A 19,001-nucleotide genomic window follows, 5' to 3' on the forward strand; every position below is an offset into this window, starting at 1 on the left:
TCCCATGCGCCGGCCGCGTCCACTTTTCACTTCAAGGCTCCGGGCCCCGCCCCGGCTGGGGAGCCGGCGCACGGGTCACGTGGAGCCTCGGTCACGTGCCTGTAGTCACGTGCCTATGGGTCACGTGCGAGGCGGGCACTGGCCGGGACGAAGACGTCCTGTCCTCGTGCTCTCGCGAGATCCGCAGGGTCACGTGACAACGCGGGCGCGGCGCGGCCTCACGTGACGGGCGCCGCCGGCCGAAGGGTCTCTTGCCTCCCGCGGGCGCCGCAGCGGCCGGGCCTCTGGACCGCGGGACCCTCGCCCTCACGCCGCCCCCCGGTCCGTCCGCCTGCCTCCGGCGCCCGTCCACATTCCAACCGCCCCCGACGCCCTCGGTTCCCGCTGCGGCCTCGGCAGCCCTCGCGCCCATGGCGGCCCTCGGCGGCGCTCGGCGGCGGTCTCTGCTCCTGCTGCTGCTCGGTGAGGGGCTGCGGGGCGGGAGTTCCCGGGCGTGCTGGGCTGGGTCGGGGGTGGGGAGGCCGACGACATGAGGGGGCCGGCGGGCCCGCGAGACGTCTTCGCCCCGGCGGAGGTCGGCGCCCGAGGTCTGGCGCGGAGCCCTCTGGCCGCTGCCTGAGGGGTTGGATCGAGATGTCAGCTGAGGGCCGGTTCCGCTGTCGGGTCCCTGAACTCGTGTTCTCGGTGTTAAGTTGGAAAATAAGTGGTTTGTTGGTTTCGGGACGGCTGTGGTTTATCCACGGGGGGCACGTGAAGCAGTGCAGCGAGGCGGCAGGACCTGCGTGGTCCCTCTGTCCTCCCGGGTGACACGGACCTCACCGAGAGGAGAGTAGGGCGGCGCGGTGATCCCCGTCTTTTAGCATTCGTCTTTTGTGCTGTGAGCTCCTTCCTCCTCTGGTCGGGCTCGGAGCGCTTCCCGGCGTGTGCTTGTGTGAGTGTGAACTTAAAGTTGTCCTTCCATGTTGAGGGAGCGCACGGTGGTAAAATGAGGGGTGGCAGGACGGGGCCTCGGCCTCACAATGGCAGCGTTCATTTCTAGTGAGGGGTCGTAAGGAGCGCTGCCACTGTTCCGTGGGCGCTGGTTCCGGAGTCAAAACGTGGGACTCCATCAGTAGAGACCTCGGAAGCAGCCGGGGGTGCTCAGTGTGTTGCTGAATGGGGGATTATGTTCTTACCTTCTTGTCTCGCTAAGAAGAATATGTGCTGTATCTTAAAGGGGAGGCACTGCGTGATTTGATTTCAAGCCTGTTTAGATGCCCTTGATGAACCTGTCTGTGGCACCTTTTGTGAGCCCCCTCCCAGTGAATACGGGAGGATTATCTAAAAGGCAGAGCCTGAAATGCGGTACAGAAGACAACTCGTGGGAGCTCCCATGAGTGAGGTGGATGTGGGTACACATTACGGTACCTACCTGCCCACGAATTCTCTATCTCTGCCTCTAAACTCTACAATTCTGTTATTGTGACTGCATGGATTTTAGTTCCACGTTTTGTTTTGCCTGTTGTGTAAAATGAGTTCTTTGAGCTGTTTGAATAGCCACAGGGATGACCTTATTCCGGCAGCAGACCCGGAGCTTTGCCCTTCCCTGGCAGGTCTAATTACTTACAGGAGAAGTTGCTGAAACAAGTTCTGTCAGGTCGGAACAGCAGCACTGTTCCTTATTAGAAGACCTCACAAGCATTAGAATATTCATATTTTATGTTTTAAAACTCACCTTGAAAATGAAGAGAAATAGCCTTCATTCCCTGCATCGTGGTAGCTGGGAGTACTGTCCATGGCGTAAGCTTTCTAAAGCTTATTCCATTGCGTCTTTTTAGGTTTTATATTCAGTTGAAATCCAACTTTTAGAAAAGGTACATTCATTTGGATTTAGGTCTTTTTAAAATGTTTATTTTGATGCATAATTTTACCAAAAATCTTTTCTAAAAAATATTTCGAACTTCAAAACTACGAATTCTTCCTGCATTTATAATTAGATAATTCTTAAAGCTTTATTTGTGTTTGAATACTTGGTAGAAAGCAAAGGCGAGGGTGAACTGAAAGCGTCCAACACTTGGGATTAGGTGACATTGCGTAATGTGACTCTTTAAACCACTGGTGTCAACTAGATGACTTCCTTCCCCTTTCCAAATGAAGAACTGTCACTTAGGAAGTTTGAAAAGTTTTCTTTTCTTTTCTTTTTTTTTTTTAAAGATTTTATTTATTTATGTGACAGAGAGCCAGGGAGAGAGGGAACACAGCAGGGGAGTGGGAGAGGAAGAAGCAGGCTCCCAGCAGAGGAGCCCGATGTGGGGCTCGATCCCGGAACGCCGGGATCACGCCCTGAGCCGAAGGCAGACGCTTAACGACTGCGCCACCTAGGCGCCCCTGAAAAGTTTTCTAATTAATACTCTTTTTTAAAAAAATATTTTATTTATTCATTTGAGAGAGAGAGAACACAAGCGGCAGGGAGGGCCAGAGGCAGAGGGAGAAGCAGACTCCCCACTGAGCAGGGAGCCCCACATGGGACTCGATCCCAGGACCCTGAGATCATGACCTGAGCCAAAGTCAGACTCTTAGCTGATTGAGCCACCCAGGTGCCCCTAATTAATACTATTTTTGATTGTGGGACTTTTGTCAGTTAACTTGTGTTGGTGACCAAATTCTTAACTGTATTTGAGGGCCGTGGTTTCGAATCTCTGTCGTTAGATGCTCCCTTCTCTCTGCATCCACAGAACTTGACTACATGCATATGTAGTATGAACTTTTCCTAGAACATCATTTCAGTTGTGCTGTGATTACTTACAGGTCTCCCTTCCTCATCTTACAGCCGCCCATCTTGTGTCTCACACAGTAAGTGTTCCGTATACACGCATAGACGCCGGTTTTACAGCAGCGGTCCCTACCAGATGTGCATACGTCAGATCTTCAGAAGTGTCCATGCTTGGGCCCTGCCTCTGTGGGTTGTGATTCCCTGTGAGGGATGGAACCTTGGTCTTTTTTTCTTTTTTCCTTTAAATCTTTGTAGATGATTATGTATTAATAATTAAGAAGGAAAATATTGGATTTAGAAGCATCAAGCCAAGACAAACTAGGAAGTATTTCTTAAAAAAATTTTTTTTGAAGATTTTATTTATTTGAGAGATCGTGCATGAGCAGGGGGGGAGGGGCAGAGGGAGCAGGAGAAGCAGATTCCCTGCCCAGAAGGGAGCCCGATGCGGGACTGGATCCCAGGACCTTGGAATCATGACCTGAGCCAAAGTCGGATGCCTAACTGACTGAGCCACCCAGGCGCCCCTCTTATAAAAATCTTAATGTAGAAATTTATTGATTTGTTCCTTTGGATGGCAGTCTCTTCTTTTCAAAAATGAGTGTTTCATAATTTGAAACATACTTGCTCACTTGGCAAGTGTTGGAGAGAAAGCACAGTTCAGATGTGGCACCAGTTCCAGGTTGCTCAGCACCACTCACGAGCTGTGTGACCTTGAGCAGGTTCATGTCCCTGTCTCTTTAGTCTCTGCAGCTGTACAAGGGAGTCATAATAGCATTTACCTGTTAAGGTTGTCATAATAATTAACTGCAGAGTGCTTGGAGCAGGGCCTGGCATATAGCAAGTGCTTGTTAAATAAAATAATTACTTGACGTTTTGTGTCAGGTACTGAGGGTTCGGTGATGAACTTGGTAGAGGAGGTCTGAACAGTTTTATTTAAATAACGTCAGTGAGCACTAAAGCCGGTGCTGACGCCCTGTGCTGATGCCCTGTGTGCACTAGCTCATTTGATACTCTGCTAACCCGAGGGGTCGGCATGCTTGTTCTAGTTCACAGGCGCATAAACTGGAGGCGGCGATTGGTACTGGCCCAAGGTCACACAACTGGTAAGTGATGGAGGAGTCTGTCATAGTCATGCTTCTCACAGCTCTGCTTATTTTAGAGAATGGAATTTCTACCAGTGGGAGTACTTTGAAGGAATAAGCCAAAGTTACTCCTTTGTATGATTCCTGGAGAAATGATCAAGGTCATGCCTGTGGGAAGGACTGCTTGAGGTTAGCCATTGCCAGCAGGCCAGGGACCTAGCTTTGAAGAAGGACACCCACTCCTCAAATCATTGCAACATTTTAATTTAAGAAGAGTTTTTTTCTTCTTAAGGAGCTATCACTGTTACACATTTTTTTAAAAAAAACTTAAGACCTCTAGGGGCGGCTGGGTGGCTCAGTCAGTGAAGCGTCTGCCTTTGGCTCAGGTTGTCATCCCAGGGTCCTGGGATCAAGTCCCAGGTCTCACTCCCTGCTCAGCAGGGAGTCTGCTTCTCCCTCTGCCCCTCGCCCTGCTCCTGCTTGCGCGCTCACACACACACACTCACTCTCTCTCTTTTTCAAATGAATACATTTTTTAAAATCTTAAAAAAAAAAAACAAACTTGTGACCATTAGCATACACACGCTTCTCTTATAATTTTATGCTCTAATGCTCTCGTAGACCTCTTTTTCTTGACCAGAATTTGGCTTCTGGGGCTGAGTTTCTTGTTTGAACAATTGAAAATTTCTGGATCTCTCCAAACTAGCTGTGGGTATCTAGTGCTGGTAAAAGTTACTTTAAACGGGCTTTTGTGCTACTTCTCCGTTTTACTTTGAAGGCTCACGCCCTCAGCGTATTTACTAAGTGAAAAAAATGCTGTGTTTGAAAACTTATTTAATGTGAAATATTTCCTAATGAAGTGCTTTGAGTCAGTAGAAAGTGTTTTAATGATTTAGGGAACTCATTTATGGAAGTGCAGCTTGGTAAAAAGTGATACGTGCATGATCCCATTAGGGCAGCGTCCTGCTGAGTGCATGGCATGCGCACTCACATGTGACTGCAGCAGCCAGGTTAGGGCCACAGCCATGTGAGGGCGTCTCAGGCCCGAGGGAGCCTTTGACCAGGGCAGGGAGTAGCCCGTGTACACACGACCTGGGTCAGTGTCCAGTGTCTCTCTGGCTTCAGTGTCCATGCGTTAACACACATGCTCCTGCCTGGCGAACATGCTTTTGCCTTGCCGGTGTCTCTCTGGACCACTAGTACACTTAACCCGTCCCTCTCTGAAGGCATGAGGATGATTTGTCTGTTTCTCTAAAATCTTTACTGAGTCAGAAATGAGCTGTGGAATTTTCTTTAGGTTTTACAATGGAAATTCATTTATCAGAGTTGCCTTTAGTGTAGTCTTGCCTGAGTACTCTGGGATGTAGGTTAAAATTTTGCAAAGCAAAACAGAAACTACACAGCTTTCTTATTTGCTCAGTTTGCTTCATTCTCATGCAGCAGCTTCTTGTGAATGTAGATTTTGGCATTTCATGTACCAGAAGCTTATGGGACGGTATGTAGGGTTTCTGGCTACTTTTTGCTTTGTGCTTGAATAGCAGTTGGCTTTAAAAATTTTATTTTGTGAAAGTTCCAAGGGTAAAATGAGTTGTTTGTTGGAATCATTTTCTTTGCTGGTGACAGGGATTTTAGAATGAAAAGTTAATTGAGTGTGTACTGAGCATATGCCTTCAAAATGTGCCTGTGTCACATTGACCCTTGGAGTGGCCAGGGCACGGTTAGAGGGCTTGCAGGGAATGGCAGCAGCAAGGGGGGGAGGGCATGTCAGTTCTGAACCATATGGTACCCGGTACTGGCTGACAGCTGTTTGGCTTTAGAAGTAGTGGAGACACCTATTTTTGCCTATCTACGAGAGAGCGTGCTAACCCGCGTGGCTTGGAAGAATTACCTACTGCTCTACAGCAGTGGTCAGATTACATTTGCTGCTAACCTGCTCAAGGCTGCGGTATGTCGCAAAGCCAGACATGGCACTGACCCTGAGAATTTAAGGGAGAAGCAGCCACCATCACTGCCAAGGTGGAGGGACCTGTGAGGGTTTCATTCGGTCCCTCCCTTCTGGGATATGGCAGCCCTTCCTGAACATGTCTACTGATCTCCTAACGTCACACAGCCAAGTCCAGGTTCAATTGAATCCCTGTTTTTTTGAGAAGCCTTCTCAATCTCAGATCTGTAAGTCCATGGCTTTTTCTGCCATGCCAGCAGCCCATGAGAGGTAACAAGAGATCTGACTTTAAATAGTAGTTTAGGACCATAGCAAAAGATAGCACCCGTTCTCCCATGGGCTTCTGCAGAAGGTCAGTATTTAGATTGAGTTGTGCCTCCAGGACCCTAGCACATCTTCCAGAGGCCCTCTGAGGACTGAGCGTGGAGCAGTGTTTGCCCAGGGTGACCTGGAAGTTGACAGGTGACCTCCCCAGCAGTATCCTGACATCAAGCAATTAAAGAGCTATCGACCAGGTTGGCAGACTGATCGATGAGTTTAGAGTTAACGTTTCCAGACTTGTATCTGGGAGGGACAGGACAGAAGACCCAGCTGAACCCAGCCTGGGTAATCCAAGTATCTCGTTCTTTTAAGAAGCACAGTGGTGTATCCTAATAAAGCCCATTATTTCCATGGCTAGAGGCAACAGAAGCACCCAGTTGTATTTTCAAAACTGTGTTTGGATATTTCTGTCTTTCCTGGAGTTAGCAGGCCTCATACACAGCGCAGCAGCGATATTTGTGGTGAAGGACGCCAACGGGACAGCTTGCATCATGGCCAACTTCTCTGCTGCCTTCACGGCCAGTTATGACACCAGAAGCGGGCCTAAGGTAGGAAACACCGGGTCCTTCATGCAGCGTGTGGGGTGCGTGTGAAGGTTTTTTTAATTATTATTTTAAATAAGCGTTTGGAAAAGGACCTCACTGTAACACAGTTGGCATATGCATGTGCCCCGCTGGGGACTCCTGTGTGCTCCTGTGTACCCTGAAGCTGCAGTTGTGACGTGTAAAACCATCCTGTCATCTGCTCTCACTGTCCAGTAGGAGCCTTGTCCCAGACTTGTGCACAGTTCCCCTCTGTGGTCACAATGCTGACCAGCCTGATGTGTTATAGCCTGTCCTGGGACCCTGGTCGTCTCACATACTCTTTCAGGCACAGGGCACAGCTGTGTCTGCTGTTGCCCAGCTGTCTGCAAGCTCTGTCCTCCTCTAAGATGCCCCTCAGTTGTCCTCTTAAAACAGCTTGTACTTCTGCAGGATAAAAGACGCTTTTTGCATTGTAGATTTCTAACAAATAAGATGCATTTGTATTTCTTTCTTTGTTAATTACCTGTTGGTGGACGTTTCACTTCTATTTAATGTTTACTCTTAAATGTATCTCTAAACCACCAGCTCTTTGTTGAAACCACCATTTTTCCTGCCCCACGCCATGTTGACAGCATTGGATCATCTTACTACCACTCGGGGGCAGTAGTGGGGCCTGGCGTTGATGGGAAGGACAGCTCTTCTCCGGAGCACTCGGGGCTTTGTGCCAGGTGCTCAGGCCTCACCAGCTCGGTGTGCTGGTCTCCAGTAAACGTGCTTGGGCACCCGAGACGGAAGAGGCCTGGGCAGGTTCTGTCCCGCAGAAGCGTCTCAAGTTACAGAGACCAGTCCAGACACCTTTTGTGGTCGTTGCTACTTTACTTTTTTTGTGTTTGGATTTTTTTAACGTCATTTTGACATATATTCTGTCCACAAATGGGATCACCCGCGTGCTGCTGTGTGCCTTACTTTTTATCACTGTGTCTCTGTCGCCTCGTGGGCTCTGTCGTTCCTTGGGAGCAGCATTAGTGGACAGCATCACTGCGGTTTGGCTAGTCCAGTTCCTTTTGGGGGTCTCTAGGTGCTTTTGTAGTGGTTCGTTTTGCCTGTAGTGGTCCATTCAAATAGTTCTGCAGCAAACACCCTCTTTTCTTTGTTTAAAGAGGTGACTTTTTTTAAGTACAAGTGACACACAATGTGTTAGTTTCAGGTGTACACCTTAGTGAATTGACAAGTGTGTCCATTATGCTGTGTTCCCTGCACATGTAGCTGTCATCTGTCCCATAAAGAGACATATTCCTTAAACATTTTTATAGCAAAGTACTAGTAGTTACTTTTTCAAATGTAAATACACAGCTCACTTGAAGCCTGGTAAGAATTATTTCAGTTTACCAAAATAATTTTAGATTTAATTATTTGAATAATTGTCAGCTTTGTCTTGTTTTTCAGTCTGTACTGACATGTAATACTGATTTTGCTTGTGTTTTTATTAATGATAAAAATGAATACGCTAACGGTGGCATCTAGGAAGGAGCTGAGGTCCGACTTCCTGAATGTTTACCTTCGGCGCGTCTGAATCCATTTGGTGACCTGCATTCTGACTGGGTCTGTCATCCTTTGTTCTAGAATGTAACCTTCGACCTGCCGTCCAATGCAGCAGTGTTAAATAGCAGCTCTTGTGGTAAAGAGGGAGCTTCTGACCCCGTTCTCGCGATTGCTTTTGGAAGAGGACATGAGCTGACCCTCAATTTCACAAGAAATGCAACACGTTACAGTGTTCGGCTGATGAGTTTTATTTATAACTTGTCTGACACACAGATTTTCCCCAATGCAAGCTCCAAGGGTAAGAACCAAAACTGGTTACAAAGTTAAGAAAATTGGGTTGGAGAGCATCTAAAATTTTAACTAAGTACTTCAAGTAGTTAAAAGTTGGTTTTTTTTTTTTAATACAGATATCAAGACTGTGGAATCTGCAACTGACATCAGGGCAGACATAAATAAAAAATACAGATGTGTGAGCAACAACCAGATTCACATGCACAACGTCACTGTCACGCTCCATGATGCCACCATCCAGGCATACCTTGCCAACAGTAGCTTCAGCAAGGAAGGTAGGACACTGCCTTTGACCTGGGTGCCCAGGCCCGACTCCAGTGCATGCAGACATGGCTTTGAGCCCAGGCCTGAGGAAGATGTGTATGTGAGGATGCGTGCAGTCAGGGACTGAGCTGGCAGCTCGCACTTAGAACTGCTCACCAAACATTTTTCTCTACAGAAGGTGATCTCTTTAAGTGATGTTGGACAATTACTGATTTAAAAGGGCAAAGCGGTTGCATCCCTTGTTGGGTAGCTGATGAGGTCAGGGTCGCAGGGTCTCTTCCAGTTCAAGCCAGATGTCTTTTCACCAAGATCTAGGCTTAATCTCTGTTCAGCTTGGTGGGCCAAGGGGCAGATGGTGGAAGAAGCTTGAGAGCCCTAACCCTAACCCTAACCCCAAAAGGGTGGGGGTTGGGCGGATGACCCACCAGGGAGGCACCTGCCCACCCAGCTCCACTGGTAGGCTCTGGGTTCCAACGACACGAGGCTCCAGGCCCCTCCTAGCTCTGTGTCTTGGGTAAGGTGGTCAGCCTCTTGTTTCCTTGTCTTGTGAAGTAAGAATAATAGCCTGTGTTAGCAGGTCCTAAGGTTAAAAAGGAAATTTATGCAAAGTGCTGATCTCAGGGCCTAGCTCAGAGTTGGTAGTAAAGAGTGTTGTCATTCAACTATGACTGAAGAAAGCTCTCTTCCTCAGTCCTACCAGTCAGCTCCCAGATCGCTGTCCTCTTCCTGAAGGCTGAGGAAGTCGTCCCTCCTTCTCAGTGGTTAACTGCGCTCTTGGGAGCCTTCAGTTTGCCATGTCCCCAGCGGTGTGGCTGGATCCTCAGAGGTGTCTGCCGGCATGTAACTGATTTGCATAAGTCCCTGGTGCTCAGGGGCACAATGGACCGGTTAGCGCTTCGTGCAGTTGGGTGCAGCCCTCCTGAGCAGCATGCGTGCTCTGAGCAGGGCCAGAACCTGGCCTGCAGGTGCCATCCAGCCCACCTCCAGTTTCTGTATGGCCAGTAAGCTGAAAATGGATGTTGTGCTTATCAATTTAAGGTTAAGAAAGATCAAAAGAACATTTCACAGCACATGAAAATGACATGAAAGTCAGGTTTCAGTGCCTGTAACTAGAGTTTCCTTGGCACACAGCCATGTTCCTTCACACACCTGTTTCTGTGGCTGCTTTCACACTCCTGTGGCAGAACCAGGCTGGCCCAGACACCAGACAGCCACAGAGTCTAAAATGTTTGCTCTCTGTGACTGGGAAAAACACGTCCAGCAGCAAGTGTACAGGGTGTAAAGGCAGGTCTGTGTGAGCTGGAGCAGCTCTCAAGGAGACCGGCTGGACGGGCCCTGTCTACACCCCCCCTTGTCTGGGGAGCTGCGTGTGTGTATGTCCATCAGCAGGCCCAAGTGTGCACGCTAACACATGCCTGCTTAGGCCGAAGAGTGACTGACTGCTCAGGGGTTAGAATCATGCAAAATGCCTCGAGTTGATGCTCACTGTCTCGGATCTCCAGGGGGCTGGGTTTCGTCCCGGCAGTCTCCTCCCTTCAGCCTTGAGGAGAAGGGAGAAGAAAGAACTGCCAGAAGCCTTGGGAAATGAGAGCATCCTGCTCTGCTGGCTCTGTTGAGTGACCTCACTACTACCTGGGCCTCAGGCAGTCGTGGAGTAGAGCTCCTCACCTATGCAACCTGTTTTCTTCTGCTTGGAAAGCTGCTGACCGCAGGCAAAGATGACCTAGTGACTGTGGGAGTTCTCAGAGCAGCCGTGTGGGCAGCAGGGAGGAGCTCCAGAATGGGTGTCTGCTGTATGGGTGGGGGCCGCACTCCTCCCAGAAATTACTGCAGCGGACCTTGAAGAGCACAGGTGTGAGCTGTGTGGGTCCACTTACTCGTGGACGTGTGTCAGTAAGCGCAGTTCAGTACTGTAAATGTATTCTTAGAAATGTTTCTCTCTACCTTTGTTGGAAGAATACAGTATGCAATGTCTAACGTACAAACTATGTGTTGAGTGTGTTATTGATAAGGCTTCTGGTCAACAGTAGGCTTTTATGATTAAGTTTTCGGGGGAGTCAGAAGCTCATGTGGATTTTCGACTTTTTGGGGTCAGCTGTAGTTGATGACATGACCTGAGCCATGTTGGAGCTCAGCTGCTAGCATCTTCCACTGCTCCTCATCTCCCTGTGAGCTTGCAGTCTGATCTTTGGTGAGCCCCCTGGCTAGCCAGCACCTGGCACACCACTTTTTGTCTGTGCTGCTGTTTCTGACTGTGGTTTGCAATCAAAAGGACTGGTGTGTTTTCCTTGCAAGCAGGAGAGTTGGTGTAACTGACCACGTGTACTACGGCAGCATAAATCGCTTTTAAAAATATTTGACTTCTGTAAAATTGAGCCATTTGTTTATCTCCTCTTGTGCCAGTTTCATTTCTTTGGTTCTTAGGCACAGTCCTTTTGGGGGTGGGGGAAGTCTGTTCCCTAAATCGTAAGCTGCTTCAGGGCAAAGAGTTCATCTCAAATGTGTTAAGTATGTTTTACATTCTCATAGTTCTACTCGTGGATTTTTGTTTTTAAAGATTTTATTTATTTGACAGAGACACAGCGAGAGAGGGAACACAAGCAGGGGAGTGGGAGAGGGAGAAGCAGGCTTCTCGTCGAGCAGGGAGCCCAGTGTGGGGTTTGATCCCAGGACCCCGGGATCACGCCCTGAGCTGAAGGCAGACACTTAACGACTGAGCCACCCAGGCACCCCATCTACTCATGGATTCTTAATGAAGAATTGTTATATGAAGATATATCCAAAAATTAGTAAATTTTTGGTGATAAAAACCAAAGTTTTTATTTGATGAACTGTGGGTGTTGGGGCAGGCTTCTGTGGCCTCACTCATCTGCAGTGTCGTTGGGAGCCTGGACCAGAGAGCCTTGGTCACTCTGCCTCTCCACGTGCACTGTCCTGAGAAACCTCAGGTACTTACAGATTTTAGTTTAAAAGGAATCAAGCACAGGCCAGGGCTGCCGAACCGTCCTGTCGGTTTTGTTGGTGAGGGTGAGCACTGAGGAAAGCAGCGGGTGTCTTCTTTCCCAGAGGTCTGTAAAAGAGGGCAGGGGGTCCTCATTCTGGAGTGGTCTGGGGATAGCTCTGCCTGGAGGCTGAGGCGGAGCGGGGGAGCATGTCCCACTCTGTGTCTGTGGGCATAGCGTTTCCTGCCCCAGGCCCAGCAGAGGGTTCCTGTTTATTTATCTTTGCATCTTTAAGATGTGGCGCGTGGACACTTGAGGATGCTTCTGTGACCGTAGCTCAGAACAGGAACTCCTGAGTATGGTTCACCCCAAGTTCACGTCCCACCCAGTCCCACCCAGTCTGGCAGCATTTCTCCCTTAGGAGTGATTCCCAGGTGGCTCACAGTGAGGGGCTGATGCCAAAGTATCTCTCTCCGTGTGAGACTCTTTCTGACTATAGCACACAGGCTTCCCTGGAAGTTGGCTGCTGGCAGATCATTTGGGGTCTCCAGGGCACTGAAGCTTTTGAAAATCATGCGAAGAGGAATCGTGGAAGGATGCTCAGCCTGCATTTCCTGGGGCCCCTGGTCTTCCCAGAGGCCTCCTCAAGTGCAGGTAGCACTTAGCACACACACTGCATTTTACTTGTGATTTCTTTATCGTGGACTGAGCATTCTGCAAGTAGGACTGTTGTTTCTGCTTCGAGACGGGCTGTTCAGAGTGCGGATTTTGCATTTGCAGCTAGGAGGAGGAGAGTGCTTCGTCCATGCAGATTTCCACCGTCTTGACGGTACATTGTCCGTGCTCCCAGGCTGACATTCTGCAGCCCGCTTTATGAAAACAGTGGCTCGTGTGTAAAAGTGCTGGTCAAATGCGTGTAGGTTACTCTCCCCTGTGCGTGCGGTGTGCTCATCTAGGCCAGGATTTGGAGGCCACCTGTTCTTGTTCTTGTTTTGCACATTTAATTATGTCACGTTGTGTAACAGTTTGTAAAGTAATGATGAGGCTGTTCCTAACAGCATAGCTATAACCTCAGCCGGCAGCTGAGCTCCGGGGGAGGCGGGTGGTGTGGCCAGCACACCCTGAGGGGGACGTCCCTGGCAGCATTTGCCCTGCCACCGTGAGCCCAGGGCACACCCACTCCATCATGCTCTTCCCATCTTTATCTTCTGTCTAGAAAGGCACTGGATTACACAGGACTGTATTGTGTGAAGGCACACTGCGTGAGTGAACTTTGCAGAGTGTGTGGAATCACTTCTGTGTGGAAGTCCTACAGGGTGAACTTTCCTGTCTCTCCCCAGCGCCCGGCTCGACCCCCCCACCCAGGCAGATGGGATGTGGGGGAGGAAGGGGCAAAGCTTCCTTTGAGCTCGGAGCGAGAAGTGATCAGGTGGTTGGAAGTTTGAGCATCTTCCCAGTGGGCGCCGTGGCCCTGGATGTGGTGGGCCCGCTCCCACAGCTCAGCGGGGCAGAAATGGGGACAGGGTGGGAATTGGATGGAAATCGTAGAAATACTGTTCTAAAATTCTTGATTATGCAAAGAAACAGGGTGGTAAAACAGAGCTGAGTTTGGGGATGGCGGTGTCCTGGAAATGCTGAGGAATGTTGGTCATCTTCACGGAAGGCAGTGGTCCTGGCTGCACCTGGAGAGGACGTTCATTTAGCTTTGCTTTTGGTTCAGTCTGCCTTGGTTTTGAATATAGATTTTTGTTGTAAATCACAGTGGGTCAAACTCTTGAGAGTCTGAATCACATTTAAACTCCTCAGATCTCCTGTGGGGGCACCATGTGCCCTCCGCCAAGGCCTGTCCTGCTCCAGCTTCCCTCACTCCTGGACTGTGGTCTCCTTCCTGGCAGTTCTCACTCACACTTACTGGGCCTTCTCCCTGCGTGAGGGTGCCTGCCTGTGGGTGTCTTCCCCGCATCTTGCTTCAAGTCACCCACCGCTGGCTAACTCACGTACCTGGTCTCACCTCTGGTCTTGTGCCGCAGGGACCCACCTGACGCTCATCTCTCTCAGGGCCGCCTGGTTTCTCTCCCACGGGCACCATGCTGACCGCACTAGCTTTGTCCTGGTGTGTGTTTCTGGGGCTGTCTGCCCCTCCGGAGCCTGTGAGATCTCCGGCACCGTGCCTAGCATGCAGCTGCACAGAGAACGTTGTTTTGAACTATTGCCCTTTGCAGTGGTGTGTGGCTGCCTGTCCCAGCGGCAGGTGACAGTTAGGTTTTCTTTACTTCACAGTACAAAGGAAGGTTTGTCGTGCAGAGGGGATAGATCTGTGAGGGCAGGGTTGCCCAGAGGCTGAGCTGGAAGAGCATCCAGTCAGAAGTGGTGGCAGAAGTGGGGACGGCCCTGTGGGACAGCGGTGCCTGCCTGTCCTGTACTTCCAGAGTGGGGTTGGCACGTGCCATCCTTGGGCAGACTGAGAAATCACATTCTGCGGGTGGGGCTAGCTGAGAGTCTGCGGCGGTGCCAGAGCCCCCGGTGGCCTTGAGGAACTAGGACTTTGTCTCTCTTCCCACTTGTCCGTCCAGAGACGCGCTGTGAGCAAGATGGGCCTTTCCCAACAACAGCGCCGCCGCCGCCTCCCCACCCTTCGCCATCCCCAACGCCGGAGAGCCCCTCTGTGTACAAGTACAACGTCAGTGGCACCAATGGGACCTGCCTGCTGGCCAGCATGGGGCTGCAGCTGAACATCACCTACAAGAAGAAGGACAACACGGTAGGCTCAGCCCCCAGAGCCCTTCTTTCTTGGTTGGAGTATTGGTACATGAACGTCATGGCTCTGCACGCAAGTCTGAGAACGTGGTTGTGCGTGTGCTGTGGTCAGCCTCTCGGCACACAGCCGTAGCCATCTGTCTGCATACCAGGGCTGCTTTTCTGTGAAACGGAATCGGGGAGTCGTCGGGTCGTCCCCAAAGACGCATGTTGTTTGGCACTCTGCAGGACAAGTTTATTGACCCTTAAGAGAACGTTAACTTTTGCTTTAAACTTTACCGCTCCAATGTTTTTTATACCTTTCCTTTGGAATAATATTTTTCCCTACTTGGTGACCAAGTCTTTGGGGCTGTGCAGGGACCGTGCTTGTGATGGGTGTGAAGCGTGTGGCTGTGGGGAGATGGGGTGGAGGGGCAAGTGTGTGTCCTTGTGAAAATAGCAACCAGAAGGAGCAGGAAAAATGGTTTCAGAACCCAGAAATCTGCGCTAGGGTAAACTTTGGATGTTTTCTTTCTGGTTTTAGTTAAAATGATTGTGGCCTTGAAGTTCTTGTTTTAAGATTACTTTCATTTTTTTCCCAGAGTGTAGAGAACCCAGGGCATGAAATGGAACGGTCACTTGTCTCCTTTTCTTACTTAGACCGTGACGAGGGTGTTGAGCATCAACCCCAACAAGACCACTGCCGGAGGGAGCTGCAGCCCCCAGCTGGTGACCCTGGAGCTCCGCAGCGAAAGCGTCCCTCTCCTGGCCTTCCAGTTTGGAATGGTGAGTCTCCATGTTCCTTTGTACTCTGGGGGCTTTGGTGTCAGAGCTGCCTCGCGCCTCCGCCTGCCACTCACTGTGGCTCTCCCCTGTGCCCTCACACGCTCCTGCACGGGGCAGCGGCTAAGCCGAGGGCAGCATGCACTGGCCGCGGTGAAGATCGGCTTAAGGTGCCAAAACTCACAGGTCTGCCTTAGCGAGGAAGGCGGAGTCTGCTTTAAAGAAAGAAAAGCCGCCTTTTTTTGCGGGTGTTTTGGACCCTCGCCCCCCCCAATCCTGTTTTCGCTAAGGAACGCCTCAGTCGGTTCTTTATGCAGCAGACGTGAGGGAGCGCCTGCGGCCTGCCCACAGCCGCCTTCCACGGCCAGCTGCGCGCTCAGCACAGCCTCCCGCCTCACACGCTGTTGTCACCCCCTCCTGGAGGGGCAGCGTCTCTGAGTCCTGGGTCTTCTCTTCCTTATACCCATCTGGGATGAACCCTCTGGGAAGTTAACAGAATCTTAGGGGAAGAACGGAAGTGCTGTCTGTGAGCGTTTATATACACACTGCAAATGAGCTGATGAACGGTTGGGTTTCTCCTGATAAAGTTGACATTCCTGAAGTTCAGCAAACATTGGGGAAAGCTTGCTTGTTTAGAATATGGCTTCTTCAATCCCATTTTTAGCAGAGGGTGATTCTGTAAAAAGGTCTAGAAGGAACTAATCAGCATCCGTGTTCTCGAGATTTATGTGATGCCTTTTACAGACTGCGTACCCCACAGCTTCATGCCGGAGCTAGAAATACAGGAGTCAGATTTTGGGGCGCCTGGGTGGCGCAGTCGTTAAAGCGACCGCCTTCAGCTCAGGGCGTGATCCCGGCGTTCCGGGATCGAGTCCCACATCAGGCTCCTCGGCTAGGATCCTGCTTTTTCCTCTCCCTCTCCCCTGCTGTGTTCCCTCTCTCGCTGGCTGTCTCTCTGTCACATAAGTAAAAATAAAAAATCTTTAAAAAAAAAAAAAAAAAAAAAAGATTTATTACCAGCTGACCCTTCAAGTTTGACAGTAGACATGTGAATCTGGCAAGTGGTTATCTTCTTTTCTTTCAGAACACAAGTACTAGCCGGTATTTCCTGCAAGGAATCCAGTTGAATATGACTCTTCCCGATGCCAGAGGTAAGACCCCCACAACCCATCTGCCCGTCCAGGTGCCCCAGAGCACTCACTGTCACCTGCCTTTGCAGACCCCACCTTTAAGGCCGCCAACAACTCTCTGAGGGCACTTCAGGCCACCGTCGGGAATTCGTATAAGTGTAATGCTGAGGAGCGCGTGCAGGTCACAGAGGCCTTTTCTGTCAACATCTTCAAAGTGTGGGTCCAGGCTTTCCAGGTGCAAGGTGACAAGTTTGGGTCTGGTGAGTAGCATCGAGGGCAGAATTCAGACTCCGCACGGGGTCTGCAGGCTGTGGTTCTCTTTGGGTATTTAATCATTTAGACCAAATTCCCCTTCCCGCATCACCTTGCCTTCGAAAGGCCCAGCATCTTACAGATGTGAGCACATGGTACTGTTTGAACAAAGGTCATTTTAAGAGCTGGCGTGTGTCTTCCCCTGGAAAGCAGGATATAGGAATGCTGCTGTGTGGTGTGTTGTGTCCAGGTGGTAGTCGAGAATTAGAGCCCGTCCTGTTCCATTCTCCGGCCAGGCTGTGGGAAGGGGTGGGGAGGAGGGAGAGGCCCGTGAGGTCACACGGTGACAGTTGGTGTGAGCGTGGTGCGTCCCTGTCTCCGCAGTGGAGGAATGCCAGCTGGATGAGAACAGCATGCTGATCCCCATTGCCGTGGGTGGTGCCCTGGCGGGTCTGGTCCTCATCGTGCTCATCGCCTACCTCATCGGAAGGAAGAGGAGCCATGCCGGCTACCAGACGATCTAGCACGGCCGCGAGAGGCACAGACCGGCCGCCGCTGCGGGGCTCTGCTCATTTCCCTGAGCTTAGATTGGTGTTGAGGGAGGCACACTTTCTTGCAAACTGATTTTCAAATCTGCTTTATCCAATGTGAAGTTCATCTTGCAACATTTACTATGCACAAGAGTAACTTTGAAATGACGGTGTTAATTTTGCTAACTGGGTTAACTCTTTTGCTAATGGTTCAACGTTAATATTTACCAAAGTAGAACTTTAAGGTGGGGGAGGGTAAGAGTGCTTTTCTAAGACGGCACTGGCTCCACTGTCATTTGGCTTTTTAAGATTCTGGTGTTTGGCCTCTTCATTCTTGACTGAGATTTCAGCCTCGCCGAGGGAGGGTCCCTGGTTTTGACCTTAGCACTGAGGAGGGCTGGCTAGGTGTTAGGCTGGTATGCTTGAGAAACTAGTAGAGAAAGATCTTTAAACAGAAGTACTCCAAAAGATGAAAATCGGAACGCTTAAATTAAGCTTTAAAAGCCAGGACAGGCCCAGCCACCCCGCCCCCGACGGCACAGCTCAGTACTCGGGCACCGGCGCGCCTACGCGTCAGGGCCTTTGGTCTTTCCATGCTCTGCCACTCAAGAGCTGGCACTTTTTTAAAATAGATAAATGGGTGTTATTTTTATTTACCTTTTTGTAAAGTGATTTTCAGTCTTCTGTTTGAGGTTCGGGGTGACCTGTTCTGCACTTGTGTAAATACTGGGTACCGCGCTCCGATCTACCCGCTTGCCGCTCGGGTGGCTTTGCACTGAGGACACTTCATGTCTTGCATTGCTGTAACAATGCTAATAAAACATCTCTTTCTTTCTTTGTCTGGACCTCGTTCTCCTGTCTGCTCTCATGAGAGGTCTGGACGAAGATACACAGTGGAAGGCAGGTGTCTGCCGGTGCCCCCAGCTTTTGGGAGAGCTGATGTTGCTGCTGGTCTGCTGGGTAACTTGAAGGAGAAACAGGAGTTGTGACTGAACAGCCAGGGCATTGTGTCCCACCCACACTGCGAGGAGGGTGCTGCGGACTCGTGCAGGGCACTGTTTGGAGCCCTGCGGCCCCACCCCTTTGAAGATGGGCCACCTTAATCTTCTCCAGAATGGTGGCAGCAGGAGGCCCCGCTGGCTGTGCTTAGAGCTTTCAGAGCAGGAGCAGAAGCATAAGATTTATTTTAATCTTCCTTTTAAGCAAAGACCTATGCCTTCACAGAATTTACAGATCTTTCTGGCTGAGGCTGGAGCCAACCTGCCTGCCAGGCGGCCCTGGGACTGGAGCGTCCAGAATCAGCGCCCGCGCCAGAGCCGCCTTCCTGGGAGGGAGGGGCTCGGGGCCACACGGCAGGTGTGTGTCAGGCCTCGCCGGGCAACTGTGCCAACCCCACACCGGTGAGCCCGTGCTGGACTGCACCATGAAGGGCAGCCTCTGGGACTCCCCAGGCTTTGGCAGCCTGCCCGAGCCACCACTTCCTCCCCACGAGAGCATCTACGGGTGCAGTTTGGTCCCAGTGCAGCAGCATCTGTGACGCAGGGGAAGGGCAGTGCCTCTGCTGTGGCTTGGCTGGAAGTGAGGACAGCCAGGCCCCTGCCGTGGGCACAGCCGCCATCGCCCAGTGCCTTGGCTGCACTTCCTGTTGGGGGTGAAACCACAGCCGCAGGGCTGCTGACAGGTTAACACCTCTCCCGTGTGGGGCTTTCTCCGCAGCCAGAGGCAGTGCCACTGTCAGCACCAGGAGATGGGTCGGAGTTAGGGAGGAGGCTGTCTCGCTGGGCCTTCCTCCAGGGATCCGGGGTGACTGCGGCTGCAGTTAGCATTTGCAGGCCGAGGGCAGACGCTTGCCGTTCCCTAAAGCTCACCCACTTCGTTTGCTTTATTCACCTGATACGGTAACTTCAAGA

At 50.6% G+C, this 19,001-nt stretch overlaps 1 protein-coding gene across 3 annotated transcripts; it reads left to right on the plus strand.

Moving 5' to 3' along the window:
- Positions 1-205: 205 nt before the first annotated feature.
- LAMP1 (lysosomal associated membrane protein 1) lies at positions 206-17,936 on the plus strand. Of its 3 annotated transcripts, none has more exons than XM_034665520.1 (9): positions 206-462; positions 6,527-6,645; positions 8,245-8,461; positions 8,571-8,729; positions 14,234-14,421; positions 15,057-15,182; positions 16,264-16,330; positions 16,399-16,569; positions 16,946-17,936. In XM_034665520.1, the coding sequence occupies exons 1-9, from the start codon at positions 411-413 to the stop codon at positions 17,083-17,085; spliced, it is 1,239 nt and encodes a 412-aa protein (XP_034521411.1). In that variant the 5' UTR covers positions 206-410; the 3' UTR covers positions 17,086-17,936. The 3 variants fall into 3 exon arrangements, with proteins under 3 accessions (XP_034521411.1, XP_034521412.1, XP_034521410.1); XM_034665519.1 differs by having other exon boundaries at positions 207-462; positions 6,524-6,645; XM_034665521.1 differs by lacking the exons at positions 6,527-6,645; positions 8,245-8,461; positions 8,571-8,729.
- Positions 17,937-19,001: the final 1,065 nt, after the last annotated feature.

This window comes from Ailuropoda melanoleuca, chromosome 7 (genome assembly GCF_002007445.2).
Source record: "Ailuropoda melanoleuca isolate Jingjing chromosome 7, ASM200744v2, whole genome shotgun sequence".
In the NCBI taxonomy this organism is placed as follows: Eukaryota; Metazoa; Chordata; class Mammalia; order Carnivora; family Ursidae; genus Ailuropoda; species Ailuropoda melanoleuca.